General features: G+C 40.2%; 3 protein-coding genes across 3 annotated transcripts; all 3 read left to right on the top strand.

Annotated features, from left to right (window-relative positions):
• Nucleotides 1-205: 205 nt before the first annotated feature.
• Nucleotides 206-4820, top strand: LOC122135798. The gene is made up of 8 exons (XM_042716048.1): nucleotides 206-443; nucleotides 889-913; nucleotides 1133-1181; nucleotides 3665-3784; nucleotides 3866-4044; nucleotides 4152-4255; nucleotides 4348-4460; nucleotides 4572-4820. The coding sequence occupies exons 1-8, from the start codon at nucleotides 392-394 to the stop codon at nucleotides 4818-4820; spliced, it is 891 nt and encodes a 296-aa protein (XP_042571982.1). The 5' UTR covers nucleotides 206-391.
• A 434-nt stretch (nucleotides 4821-5254) lies between these two features.
• On the top strand, nucleotides 5255-10533 carry LOC122135797. Its single transcript, XM_042716047.1, has 16 exons — nucleotides 5255-5481; nucleotides 5558-5642; nucleotides 5755-5898; nucleotides 5981-6182; nucleotides 6278-6381; nucleotides 6464-6573; nucleotides 6733-6909; nucleotides 7016-7047; nucleotides 9051-9142; nucleotides 9296-9318; nucleotides 9420-9441; nucleotides 9555-9582; nucleotides 9668-9743; nucleotides 9895-10053; nucleotides 10142-10353; nucleotides 10440-10533. Exons 6-16 carry the CDS (start codon nucleotides 6544-6546, stop codon nucleotides 10531-10533), a joined length of 945 nt encoding a protein of 314 aa, XP_042571981.1. The 5' UTR covers nucleotides 5255-5481; nucleotides 5558-5642; nucleotides 5755-5898; nucleotides 5981-6182; nucleotides 6278-6381; nucleotides 6464-6543.
• Nucleotides 10534-10548: 15 nt separating this feature from the next.
• LOC109087270 lies at nucleotides 10549-13454 on the top strand. The gene is made up of 12 exons (XM_042716046.1): nucleotides 10549-10731; nucleotides 10842-11018; nucleotides 11203-11234; nucleotides 11316-11413; nucleotides 11521-11546; nucleotides 11722-11743; nucleotides 12169-12196; nucleotides 12287-12362; nucleotides 12514-12672; nucleotides 12761-12972; nucleotides 13059-13147; nucleotides 13231-13454. The coding sequence occupies exons 1-12, from the start codon at nucleotides 10549-10551 to the stop codon at nucleotides 13401-13403; spliced, it is 1275 nt and encodes a 424-aa protein (XP_042571980.1). The 3' UTR covers nucleotides 13404-13454.
• The last annotated feature ends 750 nt before the right edge of the window (nucleotides 13455-14204 follow it).

Genomic DNA, 14204 nt, shown 5'->3' with positions numbered 1-14204 from the left:
TAAGCATCATTACTTCAGTCTTCAGTGTCACATGATCTTCAGAAATCATTCTAATATGATGATTTGCTGCTCAAGAAACATTTCTGATTATTATCTATGTTGACAATAGTTGTTAATTTTATATAAAAAAAAATGTAATAAAAAAAATTATTTCAAAAGATAAAAGTATTAAAATGTGTTTGTGTGTGTGTCATTTCAGGGTTGTTTTTATCTCTTCTTCAAGCAGCTGTAAAATCTTTCTTGTAATGTATGTCATAACAAGCTGAAAGCTTGAGACTTCATTAAATTTAACAATCATCTGAGAAATAAGCATTCCATTAATCTGGCGTTGTGTCTGTTTCCCTAAGAGCTGAATTTCACAGGAGCGTCTTAGGGAAGCATATCAGGCCTCATGAGAACGCCTCTTATTTTCCTGCTCCTGTATGTGGGAGCGATGGCTTTCGGTGAGTCCACAATTATCACTTATATTTGAACACATTAATAAAAAAAAGCACACTAATCAGCAAACAGGTGCATAATGTCCATGCTATAAGTGTCTGGGAAAATGCACAGGTTGGTTATTTCATTTAAACAGCTTATTGATTGGCCAGTGTTGTCTTTTAAATACTTGATAATAATGACGTTAATAATTTCATTTATAATGTGCTCTCTCAAGTGTTTTCCTCCATAGCTGTGCTACTGTAGTTACATGTCTGACTGTCCTTCCCACAGAATTAAATCGTCCAGACTCTGATTAATATATGTGGAATCCATTTGGTAGTAGCTGTTTAATACACAGATTAAATGCAGGCTTGATCTCTCTGTCAGAGTTTATTTTGAGTTTATGTCCAGCTAAGTGTACATTATGACAGATGTAAGATATGACTCTCTGTCTCTCTCTGTTTTCAGGCACCTTGTGTTCAGTGGTGCAGAGGTGGGTGAAACACTTCAAATATTTCCATTATGTAACCTATAGAAACTTTTGAGACAAAAGGACCCATCCAGAATGCAGTCTTTCTTGTGTTTTATGTTATTGTTGTGAAATGACTTAACATTTCTGACTTTCATTCATCATGACCTATTGATCACTTTCCATTCAGCTCCATCTCCTCCCTCTGCCCACATTAATCTCATCTCATTTCATGATTTACAGTCAAACCTGTGGAACGAGTGCTGGGCTTACAGCAGAACAATGCACTGATGTGAGTTCAGACACACGCACATAAGATATTTTTAGATTGTTCTTTGTTGGAGAGTTTTGTCTGTTTGGACCAGCAGAGCTAAACAAGCACTCACCATGAACTAAACAATAATGCAAGATGAGTGAAGTTATCTAAAGAAATTGAATGCCTTTTTTAGCATTGGAATTAATAAAATGACAGAGTTCTCGGAGGTGATACAATGACTAACCAAATCCATTAACAAGACAATAGCTGAACATAACTGGAGATAGACACAAATGATAGGGGTCAATAAGATTAATATAAGAAAACACGATTCAATCTGTTTATATTGCATTGTTTTGATAAATGAAGCATTTTCTTGAAAATGTGTTTTTGTTTGTCCCCCTCCTGTTGATGTATGACTCAAGGAATATTCTGTTTAATGATACACAATAGTATACTAATATAAGTGTTGAGGTCATAAAAACAATGTTTATTACAATGTGTGTAATGTCTTTAGCAATCATTTAGCTAAACTTAACTAACCACCCTTTACACAAATGTTGTTAAAGTAGCTAAAAGTCCAGTGCCATTGTTTATAAACATTTACAAATGATGAATAGTTTCCACTTTAGATTGGGTTCTGCAAAAACATGAACAGATGATTAATAAATGATTTGTTAAGATGTGAAAATATGGTGAATTACGGTCACTTGGGACACTTTTTGCCATCAAATGACTGCTCATAAAGGTACTAATGATTAGTAAATGTTCATAAACCTTTACAATTGATGAATAGTTTCCACTTTAGATTGGGTACTGCAAAAACATGAACAAATTATCAATAAATGATTTAAGATGTGCAAATAGTAGAAGTCAACACAACAAACAAAGACCAAATATATGATCTTTACAGACTGTGATTATGAGGTAATGAATATATTAATGGGAATAGTTTGTGAAGTGCCTATAAGCTATATTTTCACAACATTTGTAAATGTAAAAATGAGCATTAGCTAATATGTGAACTGAAGTTTAATGACATCTGTAAGCATTCGACAGTACATTAAATAAATATTGTAGATATTGTATATATTGTAACCCCATCTCCTGTTGAGCTCTGAACAGTAGGATAGAGGCAAAATCTAAAATCAAGTCGTCAGATTTATTCATATAGCACTTTATATCAGGGGTTTTAAACCTTTTAGGACATGTGCCCCCCCAAGTTTGTCTAATTTCACCCCCCCCCCATTATTCACCCCGAATTACTTTTTTTAACAATGACATAAATGCAAATATCCATTAAAGCTATTAAGGCAGCGAACAATTTTTCTTTTGCTCTTTTTGATTAACATTATTTACAAAAGAAATGCACAGATCCATACATATTGATGTAAATTTGATATTTTCTTTACTGTATACTTTCACTTAAAACAACCGATCGTGCTTACAAGGATACTTGTCAAGACAACTATTGGTATTCACCTGCTGTCTGAGAAGGCTATTTGTTTGTGCACTTCACATGTGTGCGCGCGGTGCGCATATAAACGCTTTATCACAGCGCGGGAGTACTGCATTGAGATGTCTTGGGCTTAAATGGCTTAACATTACTTTAGTGTTTAAACTGACAAGACTTAAAACACGTGACACTTTCTTGAGGAAGCAGCACTGGCCTGATCGTTAAGATAGTTTTGGGGGGCTAAGGTGACAGATGGGGGGCTGAAACCCACCTAAAAAGGGTTTAGAACTGCCTCTTGGTATAGCGTGCGTAATTATACTGAAACATAAATATATAACCAGTTTACCTGATTCAGTGTGATGGCTGAGCGTGTTTCTGAGATAACAACATGCCTATCCGTGGTTGAATTTCCGACACGGCTAACTGTTAATCAGCTTACACTGTCAATAAGTGTGACTGATACTGGAGCCAACTCTGCTCTAACTGTGCCGACTAGCAGTGGGAGTCAGATTGTTGATTGGTGGATGTTTTATGATTTGTTTTCATATATTCTTTAGTGATTGTGTGTGTGTTTATTGATTATCTGGTGCTCCTTGACAGGTGCCGCACAGGTTGAAAACCCCTGCTTTATATAATAAAAAGCAGCTTTACACAAGGGAAATGTGTTGTTATTCAGATCAATTCAGTTTTGTTCTCTTCTAATAGTGTCAGTGCAGTTGAATCAATAACATGACAGAATATTAAGTATCTTTTAAAAGCCAGAGGTGACAGTAGCAAGGAACCCAAACTCCAGCCTGAAATATAAGCTTTTTTAATGCTGTTTGAGTATAAGTTGCTGTATTTAAATATGTTAAGTTGTTAGGTACGTTAATGAGTTAAACATGACAGTGGCAAGCAGTTTTTGAGATATCAGGATTTTTGAAAGGACTTAGTGTCTGATATAGATGCCCAGGGGCATTGCAAGTATGGTTGCAGAGTGAACTTCCCTTAAATGGGACTCTAACCCACATTTAATGCCGTAAACTCTCATTCTCAATCTGCGCTGTTTTTATTGGTTTCTCAGTTGGACGGTCCCACGCGGAACTTCCTGACATGTGCTGGCGTCCCATCAGAGCCTAATGCAGACCACATCCTTCACCTGAAGGGACTCATCAGCGCCGCTCTGGATGTCTACTCCTTCATGGTACACCAAAACTCACAAATACACACATATCCCATGAGCCTTCAATGCTGCGGCTCCGCCGTGACGATGTCTGTCTCGCAGCGCTCCAGTGTGGCCGGTGTGCCGGTCATGGATCTATCGGGAGGCATCAGTATGAACGAGGATCACGTGATCAGAGCGTGGCTGGACATCAAACTCACTCCTCTGCTGTCGTCCATCTCCAGAAACTTCCTCACATGCCTCAGCAACAGAAACTTCAGCTGCAGCGCCTATCAGATAGTGTATGAAAACACACACAAGTGCATTTAAAACACTAGAAGCAGAATATGAATGAGGGCTTCATTGTGTATGTGTGTGTTTGATTGTGTGTGCTTTGTTGTGTGCATAGTGTAAAGGAGTTGAGTCAGCATTTCTCCGGTCTGGATCCAGTGCGACAGAAGTGGATCTATTCTTTCTTCATGTACCCGTTTCTCTCTAGAAATACATCCTCAGGTAACACTTCATCTCTTGCACTGGAGTTTTGTGTTCTGTGAGGGTTTTTGTGCAGGTTTAAGTAGTCTGATTCTATGTTTTTGTTGTTGTAGGTTGTGTAGATCCAGAGGACAGTACTGAGGACTGGCTCATGAAGAACTTCGGATTGTTCTCGGTCATGGCTCAAGTGCGAGACTTCACATCCATCAACATGTTTTTCAGCGGGGTAGGAACACTCCATCTCACATCGGATGTTATCCTGATGGTCATTCGATGGCATCCTCAGCTCTGTGCTGATGTCCTGGAGATGTTCTGAAGTTCTTCCCTGTCTTTTCAGCTGGAGGTTTTGCACCTCTTGAGTCCAGAACAGAAGGCAGAGCTACTCCTTCATCCGGAGGAGGTGGGCTTGACAGACAGCTCCCTCGGCCTGGTGTTTCAGAGTTTGCTTTCTACTATGTTGCCCTCTGAGGATCCATGGCCTTCAAACAATGGCACAGCATATTATATGAGCACCGTTCCATCTGCCTCACCTCAGGACCCTCTTGGAAAGGCAAGAATCATGCCAGTCACAGTATCCTGGATGTAAATCATGGCTGGGCAACTTTTGATCTCAAGAACCACTTTCCTGCAGATTTCAGGTCCAACCTTAATCAAACCTACTGGAATAAGCTAGCCAAGGTCTTCAGGATTACTAGAAAGTTATACATGGTTTTGTTTGATTATTGGTGAAGATGAACTCTGCAGGAAGGTGTATCCTGAAGGCCAGGGTTGCCCAGCCCTGATGTAGATGAGTAAATAAGTAAATGTTTAAGAGACTGTGATATTGAACGATTAACCTGGTCTGATGTGTGGCTTCAGGCGCTGAATGGATTCATGACGGCATTTAGTCCTGTCAGGAGTTTTGTTAGACAGTTTGTGTCCTTGACGAAGCAGGTAACGCACAAACACACATTCTGTAAGGCATTAAAAACCCAAACCCCATCTCCTGAATTCTGCTGTCTGCTCTCTTCCTTGCAAAACTTTAGCAGCATGCGGAGCACCACTTTGGTGCAGGCCATGATCAACCTGACGCTCGCTGAGCTTGCTGCGCCATTCAAGCAGAATTCCAGCCAACAGCCGGTCACTTTTGACCCCATGAATGTTAACGACTGGTTCACGCATGTGGTTTCTCCCATACTCCGGCGATTCCTTCCTCCCGGCCAGATAGAAATCCACCCCAACCTCACGGCTGTCTTCCATAACCAGTTGTGAGTTTACTACGCTAGTACTGGCATAGTTATATCAGCTTCCTGTGATAAAGTAATGGGAACGTGTTTTCTTTAGCTACATTGAGACGGGGATGGGAACTGGAGCCCAGAATGAAAGTCAGGACATCTGCAGCGTCTTTATTGATAATAGAACTTGTGGGGTAAGCTAAACGCATGCTGGAAACATACATACACATTATTCCAAGCATGTTCTTTGCTGGCATGGCATTACGATTTCATATCATATCTCACACAGTGTGTTTGTCTTCCTAGCTGACGGACCTGGTGGAAAATGTGGCCACTGTCCTGCACTGCGCAGCACGCTCAAACCTCACGCTCAACGAGGAGACGCTCTCAAGTGTCCTCCTGCATCTCTCCCAGAACCTTAACGCTCTACTGCAGCAGCTCTCTATGACCGTAAGAACTTCCAGATCTCACATCAGCTGAGTAGAATCCAGTATTTTATTTAATTCCTGTTTGCATGTTGTTTCTTGCCCAGAACTTCAGTTCCCAGATTTCCCCCTTCAGTGACATCCTGGACCAAATGGTTCATGACACCTTCACAATGAGCAACTTGCAGGAGAGTCGTTTGTGAGATTATGGTTCCAGATCAAGTTAAAGCCTCTTCTCTCCACACTGACTCCAGAATATCTCACTTGCCTCAGTCACAAAGAGTTCAGCTGCCAGACCTTCCAGATACTGTACGTCCACTGCACGCATAAGTGCTAATCCCACCCGATGAACTCTGTTCTCAACTGACCTCCACACTCACCTGACCTACATGCTGTCCTTTCAGTGTTTCAGAACTCAGTGATAACACGCTCCTGGTGTCAGAAGAAGGTGTGCAGGATGTTTATCAGTATTTCATTAGACCCTTCCTGAGCCGACAAAATGTTTCAGGTACATCTATCCATCTATCTGTTTATCCACCCAATGTATCCATCTATCCATCTATAAATATATGTACTCAACATGTTTTCAGGTGGCTGCCCTGCAGAGAACAGCAGCATCTGGATTACTCTGAATTTTGGTGGATTTTCACAGTTTGCCACATTGAGGGAAATGTACCAGCTGAACCAAGACTTCAACGCTGTGAGTTACCCACATTGCCACTGACAAGAACATCTGCTGCATTTCAGCTTGTTCTATTCTGTTTCTAAAACAAAGATTAAGCTCTATTCTCTGTTTAATGTGATTGATAATTCTATTTCTGTTTGTCTGTTAAATGAAATGTTTCTTTGTGTATTTCAGATTGATGCACTGGTGGTTCTCTCCCCCAGACAGACAGCTGAACTCATAGTTGAGGATTTTGCAGGTCTGCCAGAGAAAAGTGTTATCATAAACATAGTTTTTGATCATATCCTTGCTTCTCCTGAAGACCGTGGACTGCTTGAGATGCTTGGATATCTCATCATGCTCGCTGGCCAGGTAAGAGCATCTATGCCAAAGACTGTCTGTCTGTGGACAGATTGCAGCACATTTAATTGCTTTGGAGTAAGGTGAATTTTTTTCCCACATTTTGCTTTTTTGTCAGATGGGTTTGGAGTGCTCATCATACCAGCAGATGTAAGTAAAACTTTTTATACTACATTTACATTTTACATTTAGTCATTTAGCAGATGCTTTTATCCAAAGCGACTTACAAATGAGGACAATGGAAGCAATCAAAATCAACAAAGGAGCAATGATATACAAGTGCTATAACAAGTCTCAGTTAGATTAAATGCAGTACATATAGCAAGGGCTTTTAAATAATATAATCAATAAAAGGCAAGGCAAGGCAATGCAAGTTTTTTTTATATAGCACATTTCGTACACAATGGTAATTCAAAGTACTTTACATAAAAGAAAGTAAAATAATCATGAATAAAAATAATAACAAAAATAAAACAAGCAATTTTAAAACTTTGGAAATGATTTAAAAATTGACTTATTTAAAATGAATTTAAAACAATTAAAAATAAAAAAATTATTTTACATAAAATATAGTGAATATGTAAAATACAGTGCAATCAGTTCGAACATCGCACAGTGCTCATTCAATAAATGCACAGCTAAACAGATGAGTTTTGAGTCTAGATTTAAGCTGTTTTAGCACATCTGATCTCTTCTGGAAGCTGGTTCCAACTGCGTGCGGCATAATAACTAAAAGCAGATTCTCCTTGTTTTGTGTGAACCCTCGGTATTTCTAACTGACTCGATCCTAATGATCTGAGTGCTCTGTTAGGTTTATATTCAGTGAACATATCTGCAATATATTTTGGTCCTAGGTCATTGAGTGATTTATAAACGAGTAAAAGTACTTTAAAATCAATCCTAAATGTAACTGGAAGCCAGTGTAAGGACCTGAGGACTGGTGTGATATGCTCAGATTTTCTGGTTCTAGTCAGAATCCTGGCAGCAGCGTTCTGGATGAGCTGCAGCTGTCTAATGGTCTTTTTGGGAAGGCCGGTAAGGAGACCATTACAGTAGTCCACCCTGCTGGTGATAAAGGCATGAACAAGTTTCTCCAAGTCTTGAGTGGAAACAAAACATCTAATTCTTGCAATGTTTTTTAGATGATAGTATGCTGATTTAGTTACTGCTTTGACATGACTACTGAAACTAAGGTCTGTCTCCAGAATCACACCAAGATTCCTGACTTGATTTTTAGTTTTTTGTCCCCTAGAGTCAAGGTATGCATTCACCTTGAGAAATTCATCTTTGTTTCCAGATGCAATAACTTCAGTTTTTTCCTTGTTTAACTGAAGAAAGTTCTGACACATCCAACTATTAATTTCATCAATACATTGGCAGAGGGAGTCAATGGGGCTGTAGTCATTTTGCTATAAGGCTAGGTAAATCTGTGTATCATCAGCATAGCTGTAATGGGCAATTTGGTTCTTTCTCATTATTTGACTTAGTGGGAGCATATACAGGCTAAACAAGAGCGGTGCAAGAATTGAGCCTTGAGGGACTCCGCATGTCATGGGTGTCCACTTAGACTTATGCTCTCCTATATTCACATAATAACCTCTCCCTTCTAAGTATGACCTGAACCATTTGAGTACCATCCCAGAAAGCCCGACCCAGTTTTCCAGTCTCTCTAGTAGTATGTTATGATCGACCGTGTCAAAAGCAGCACTTAGATCTAGTAATACCAGCACTGAAATTTTGCCAGAGTCAGAATTTAAGCAAATATCATTTATTATCTTAATGAGTGCTGTCTCTGTGCTGTGATGCAGTTGGAAACCAGATTGAAAATTGTCCAGTTATCCATTTGAGTTTAAGTATTTGTTCAGCTGATTAAAAACTACCTTTTCTATAATTTTGCCTATAAAAGGAAGATTAGATATTGGTCTAAAAAGAAAACAGATAGAATAGAAAAAGACTAGAGCAAGCTGGTGTTAGAGGTCTTTTTTTGCTTTTGTTAATTGTATGATAAATGAAAAGAAAACAGATAGATACAAAAGATACAAAAAGATTAGAAAGCTAGTTAGACGTTTTTATATAATATTACTTTTTTTCTTTTACTGTTTCTGCACTGCTTCAGTCAAGGCCCAGTTTCACATGATTTCTCTCTCTTTCAGGGTTCAGAGGCTGCAGGAGTCTGTGGTTCCTCCACACATGATGGAAACCATCAAGAACTACACAAGTCATCTGGAACAGATGGCACCTCCTGGTACAGATACATGCACACAAACAAAACAAATAAAATTATGGCAGACTAACTAAATATATTCTTAGTCAGCAAATTTAGTCTCTAAGCTACAGTTTTGATTGACACATATTTCTATGCTATAACCTTGAGATTTTACTATTGTGTTTTTAACAGGCTGTTTTCCTTCACCTGTTACGGTAAGAAACACAAGATTAAATTTCATGGATTGATATTTTCATAAACATAAAAGAAAGGTACTTAATAATCTATTATTGATTTGTGGTCATGTACTTTGCAGTGTATTTCAACATCAGTCAATGGTAAGTGAAATATTGTTTAAGCTGTAAAGTATCACAAAGAAAAAACAATGCACAGTCAATTAAAAAATGTGCTGTCTGTTTATCTTATTTTCCTTTTTAATTTACTTTTACAGAAACCTCAATTTGTAATGGAATCAGCAGGTACTGTTCATTTTGGAATTTTCACTGAGTAAAAATACAATTCAAAGTAAATAAAAATAATGAAAAGAGATTATCTGCCCCACAGTAACGAGACTCTCCTGTCCGCTGGACTCGTGAGCGCCCCATGTAGTGCGGACCTGCAGCAGTACGCTTGCTCTTCGGTAAGAAGTCCATGAATAGAAAACTCAGTTCACATGAGCTGATGTTGATGATCATCTAAGAACCTGAGTCCCTCCAAATATTCAGCTGTTTCTGGAATCGGCATAATAGTTCCTGAACGTTGATGTCCACTGCTGAAATCTGTGTTTGTAGCTCACAGGCTTCACTGCTGGAAACCTGGCTGGACTCCTGAAGTGTCAACTATCCAGCAGCAGAAGTTACTCCAAGGAGATCTGGAAACTGCTTTTCACCAAAGCAAATGATGTTCTGGACGGAGCCCTCGTCATCTTCTCCAGCGCAGCAGCAAATATGGTAAATGAGTCTTGTACATCTGTCCTCTGTTGTTCACTGGTAGACTGACTGGGAATCTGACAGTAATTCCTTCTCATTACATCATCAGTCTCAGCCAATCAGAGGTGATGTCGTGTCCCAAGTGCTGGATGTGATTGGAGAGCTGAGACTGGAGCGCATCAGTCCTGACCAATGGCGAGACCTCCCTTTCATCAGCATGTTGTTGGGTCAATATCTGAAGCCGTTTTTACCGTTTGCGTCATCGTCCCTACTGCTGTGCACTAGCAGCAAAAACCTCAGCTGCCAAACTTACCAGCACATGTAAGAAAAGATTTCCTCAACAATAGCTCAAGACTGTCATGAGCTGATAAGATGCTTGTTCAACATTATTTTCAACCATTTCTCAGTCTGTCAGAGGTCACACTCGTCAATGAGACTCAAGGAAGAAACATGGTGAACTTCTTCATTCTGCCCTTCCTCAGAAGAAACACAACCAGGTGAGGTGGAGGTTCACAGATGTTTCATATGAAGGTTCTGGAGTTCATGAAGGTGATTTCACTGTGTGTGTTGTGTGTGCCAGATGCGGGCTGTGTGTCGACTGCTAACAACAGTGTTGAGTGGCTGCAGAAGAACTTTGGCCCGTTCTCTCAGTTTGTGCCTCTCACAGATCTGCTCTCCATCAACAGACTCTTTGATCCCGTATGTCTCCACATCTTCACATGTGATTTCATCAAAGAAGGTTTATACAAATAACACTGACATCACTTCACCCGTCACCGATATTCTCTTGTTCTTCTGTGTGTGTTTAGTTGGAGACCCTGGACAATCTCACTCCAAAGCAGGTGGCTGGACTGATGGTTGAAGATCTACCTGGTCTACCAGAGAAGGAAGTCGTCATCAATACAGTGTTCGACTATCTGCTTGTGTCTCCTGTGGAGCGAGGACTTCCTGATGTTCTTCAAAACCTGCTCTCAATCTCACAGATGGTAAAATTTACACAGTTGTTCTCGATGGCTCTTTGCAAACCCTAGTCTGATGCCTCAGGGTTTCGTCTTTGCATGTGGTTTGTCTTAAATGATATTTAAAGTAAATCTGCAGTGGTCAAATACGTGAGTTTGATGAATCATATGTGTGACAACAGCACTGATGCTTGTTTGTGTGTTTCTACAGGCCATTATTCCGTGCAGCTCCTACATACTGATGTAAGTGCATTTGGTACATGATATTGAGTCTCTGGCATCTCTTGCACTGAGATCTGCTGTAATTCTGCTGTTCTTTCTCAGATTCCAGAGGCTGTTTCAGGCTTTACCTTCCCTGCCTACAGAGGTGGAGACTTTGATCTTGCACACAACTGGAGAACTCAAGCAGAATGGAGCAAGAGGTTATCCTTGATCTTCCTCACTTCTTGCTGTTGAATCCTCTAGAAGATCAGCATGTTTCTAATTACTTCAGATGGAATTAATTAATAAATGTTTGTCTTACTTTCAGACTGTTCACTTCCTGAACCTCCAACAGTAAGAGTTTGTTTTTAGCATACGTTCCATCTCTGTCTTGTTCAGTCCTACACATTTCCTCACTATGATTCACTGTTTAAAACTTTTTCACGAAACTCAAAACACACGTTGCTTTTTAAACATTTATTTTTACATTTTGTCTTTGACTTTCTTCTCCCTTTTTCATCTGTTTCAGTGTCTGGTCACTCCTGTGAATGGTAAGAGCTTTTGTAGAACATGTTAGTTTCTAAAATCAAACTAATCAGTGTGTCTAATGGAGCCTTGATGAATGTTGCAATGAACTGAATCTTCATTCCCTCTTACAGTATGTTTCCTGGCTTTACTGTTCGCCCAAATTAACCATATCTTCCTATTTTACCCCAAACTCAATTATAAACTTTGCCGTATAAATCTTGGGATCATATGACCTGGGAATATGCCAATGACTTCCTCTAACCATGAAGTCAACAAGAAAAAGAAGGAATCTGTCCACAAATCTGAACAAGCTTTGTTGGTCAATTTCTTCTACATCTGTTACTTCCTCTTAACCTGGTTGACTATTGCATTGTGATATACGGGTGTTGTACTGAGATAGAAATGAAATCCGGTAGCACTAATTAATGTTTTCTGATGGATTTAACAGCTACCAGAGTTTGTTCAGGAGTCAACAGGTACGAGCAAACACTCTTTTTCTCCACTTTAACACTGTGACATCATCTGTGGGACAGGAAGTGCTCATGAAATTCTGATGTGTTCCACAGTAACGAGACTCTCCTGTCCGCTGGACTCGTGAGCGCCCCCTGTAGTGCGGACCTGCAGCAGTACGCTTGCTCTTCGGTAAGAAGTCCATGAATAGAAAACTCGGTTCACATGAGCTGATGTTGATGATCATCTAAGAACCCGAGTCCCTCCAAATATTCAGCAGTTTCTGGAATCGGCATAATAGTTCCTGAACGTTGATGTCCACTGCTGAAATCTGTGTTTGTAGCTCACAGGCTTCACTGCTGGAAACCTGGCTGGACTCCTGAAGTGTCAACTATCCAGCAGCAGAAGTTACTCCAAGGAGATCTGGAAACTGCTTTTCACCAAAGCAAATGATGTTCTGGACGGAGCCCTCATCATCTTCTCCAGCGCAGCAGCAAATATGGTAAATGAGTCTTGTACATCTGTCCTCTGTTGTTCACTGGTAGACTGACTGGGAATCTGACAGTAATTCCTCCTCATTACATCATCAGTCTCAGCCAATCAGAGGTGATGTCGTGTCCCAAGTGCTGGATGTGATTGGAGAGCTGAGACTGGAGCGCATCAGTCCTGACCAATGGCGAGACCTCCCTTTCATCAGCATGTTGTTGGGTCAATATCTGAAGCCGTTTTTACCGTTTGCGTCATCGTCCCTACTGCTGTGCACTAGCAGCAAAAACCTCAGCTGCCAAACTTACCAGCACATGTAAGAAAAGATATCCTCAACAATAGCTCAAGACTGTCATGAGCTGATAAGATGCTTGTTCAACATTATTTTCAACCATTTCTCAGTCTGTCAGAGGTCACACTCCTCAATGAGACTCAAGGAAGAAACATGGTGAACTTCTTCATTCTGCCCTTCCTCAGAAGAAACACAACAGGTGAGGTGGAGGTTCACAGATGTTTCATATGAAGGTTCTGGAGTTCATGAAGGTGATTTCACTGTGTGTGTTGTGTGTGTCAGATGCGGGCTGTGTGTCGACTGCTAACAACAGTGTTGAGTGGCTGCAGAAGAACTTTGGCCCGTTCTCTCAGTTTGTGCCTCTCACAGATCTGCTCTCCATCAACAGACTCTTTGATCCTGTATGTCTCCACATCTTCACATGTGATTTCATCAAAGAAGGTTTATACAAATAACACTGACATCACTTCACCCATCACCGATATTCTCTTGTTCTTCTGTGTGTCTTTAGTTGGAGACCCTGGACAATCTCACTCCAAAGCAGGTGGCTGGACTGATGGTTGAAGATCTACCTGGCCTACCAGAGAAGGAAGTCGTCATCAATTCAGTGTTCGACTATCTGCTTGTGTCTCCTGTGGAGCGAGGACTTCCTGATGTTCTTCAAAACCTGCTCTCAATCTCACAGATGGTAAAATTTACACAGTTGTTCTCGATGGCTCTTTGCAAACCCTAGTCTGATGCCTCAGGGTTTCGTCTTTGCATGTGGTTTGTCTTAAATGATATTTAAAGTAAATCTGCAGTGGTCAAATACGTGAGTTTGATGAATCATATGTGTGACAACAGCACTGATGCTTGTTTGTGTTTCTACAGGCCATTATTCCGTGCAGCTCCTACATACTGATGTAAGTGTATTTGGTACATGATATTGAGTCTCTGGCGTCTCTTGCACTGAGATCTGCTGTAATTCTGCTGTTCTTTCTCAGATTCCAGAGGCTGTTTCAGGCTTTACCTTCCCTGCCTACAGAGGTGGAGACTTTGATCTTGCACACAACTGGAGAACTCAAGCAGAATGGAGCAAGAGGTTATCCTTGATCTTCCTCACTTCTTGCTGTTGAATCCTCTAGAAGATCAGCATGTTTCTAATTACTTCAGATGGAATTAATTAATAAATGTTTGTCTTACTTTCAGACTGTTCACTTCCTGAACCTCCAACAGTAAGAGTTTGTTTTTAGCATACGTTCCATCTCTGTCTTGTT

Source organism: Cyprinus carpio, chromosome B1 (assembly GCF_018340385.1).
Source record: "Cyprinus carpio isolate SPL01 chromosome B1, ASM1834038v1, whole genome shotgun sequence".
Classification (NCBI taxonomy): domain Eukaryota; kingdom Metazoa; phylum Chordata; class Actinopteri; order Cypriniformes; family Cyprinidae; genus Cyprinus; species Cyprinus carpio.
The sequence above is the reverse complement of the archived record's forward strand: the minus strand, read 5'-3'. Positions and strand labels throughout refer to the sequence as shown.

Coding starts and splice junctions, on each gene's coding strand:
- LOC122135798 (XM_042716048.1), top strand. CDS start 392: ATGAGAACGCCTCTTATTTTCCTGCTCCTGTATGTGGGAGCGATGGCT. Junction 3,785..3,865: donor TGGATGTCTACTCCTTCATG/GTACACCAAAAC, acceptor TCTGTCTCGCAG/CGCTCCAGTGTGGCCGGTGT. Junction 4,256..4,347: donor CTCTAGAAATACATCCTCAG/GTAACACTTCAT, acceptor TTGTTGTTGTAG/GTTGTGTAGATCCAGAGGAC.
- LOC122135797 (XM_042716047.1), top strand. CDS start 6,544: ATGTACCAGCTGAACCAAGACTTCAACGCT. Junction 9,319..9,419: donor GTTTTCCTTCACCTGTTACG/GTAAGAAACACA, acceptor TGTACTTTGCAG/TGTATTTCAACATCAGTCAA. Junction 10,354..10,439: donor TGCCAAACTTACCAGCACAT/GTAAGAAAAGAT, acceptor ACCATTTCTCAG/TCTGTCAGAGGTCACACTCG.
- LOC109087270 (XM_042716046.1), top strand. CDS start 10,549: ATGTTTCATATGAAGGTTCTGGAGTTCATGAAGGTGATTTCACTGTGT. Junction 11,019..11,202: donor TGCTCTCAATCTCACAGATG/GTAAAATTTACA, acceptor GTGTTTCTACAG/GCCATTATTCCGTGCAGCTC. Junction 12,673..12,760: donor CCAGCGCAGCAGCAAATATG/GTAAATGAGTCT, acceptor TTACATCATCAG/TCTCAGCCAATCAGAGGTGA.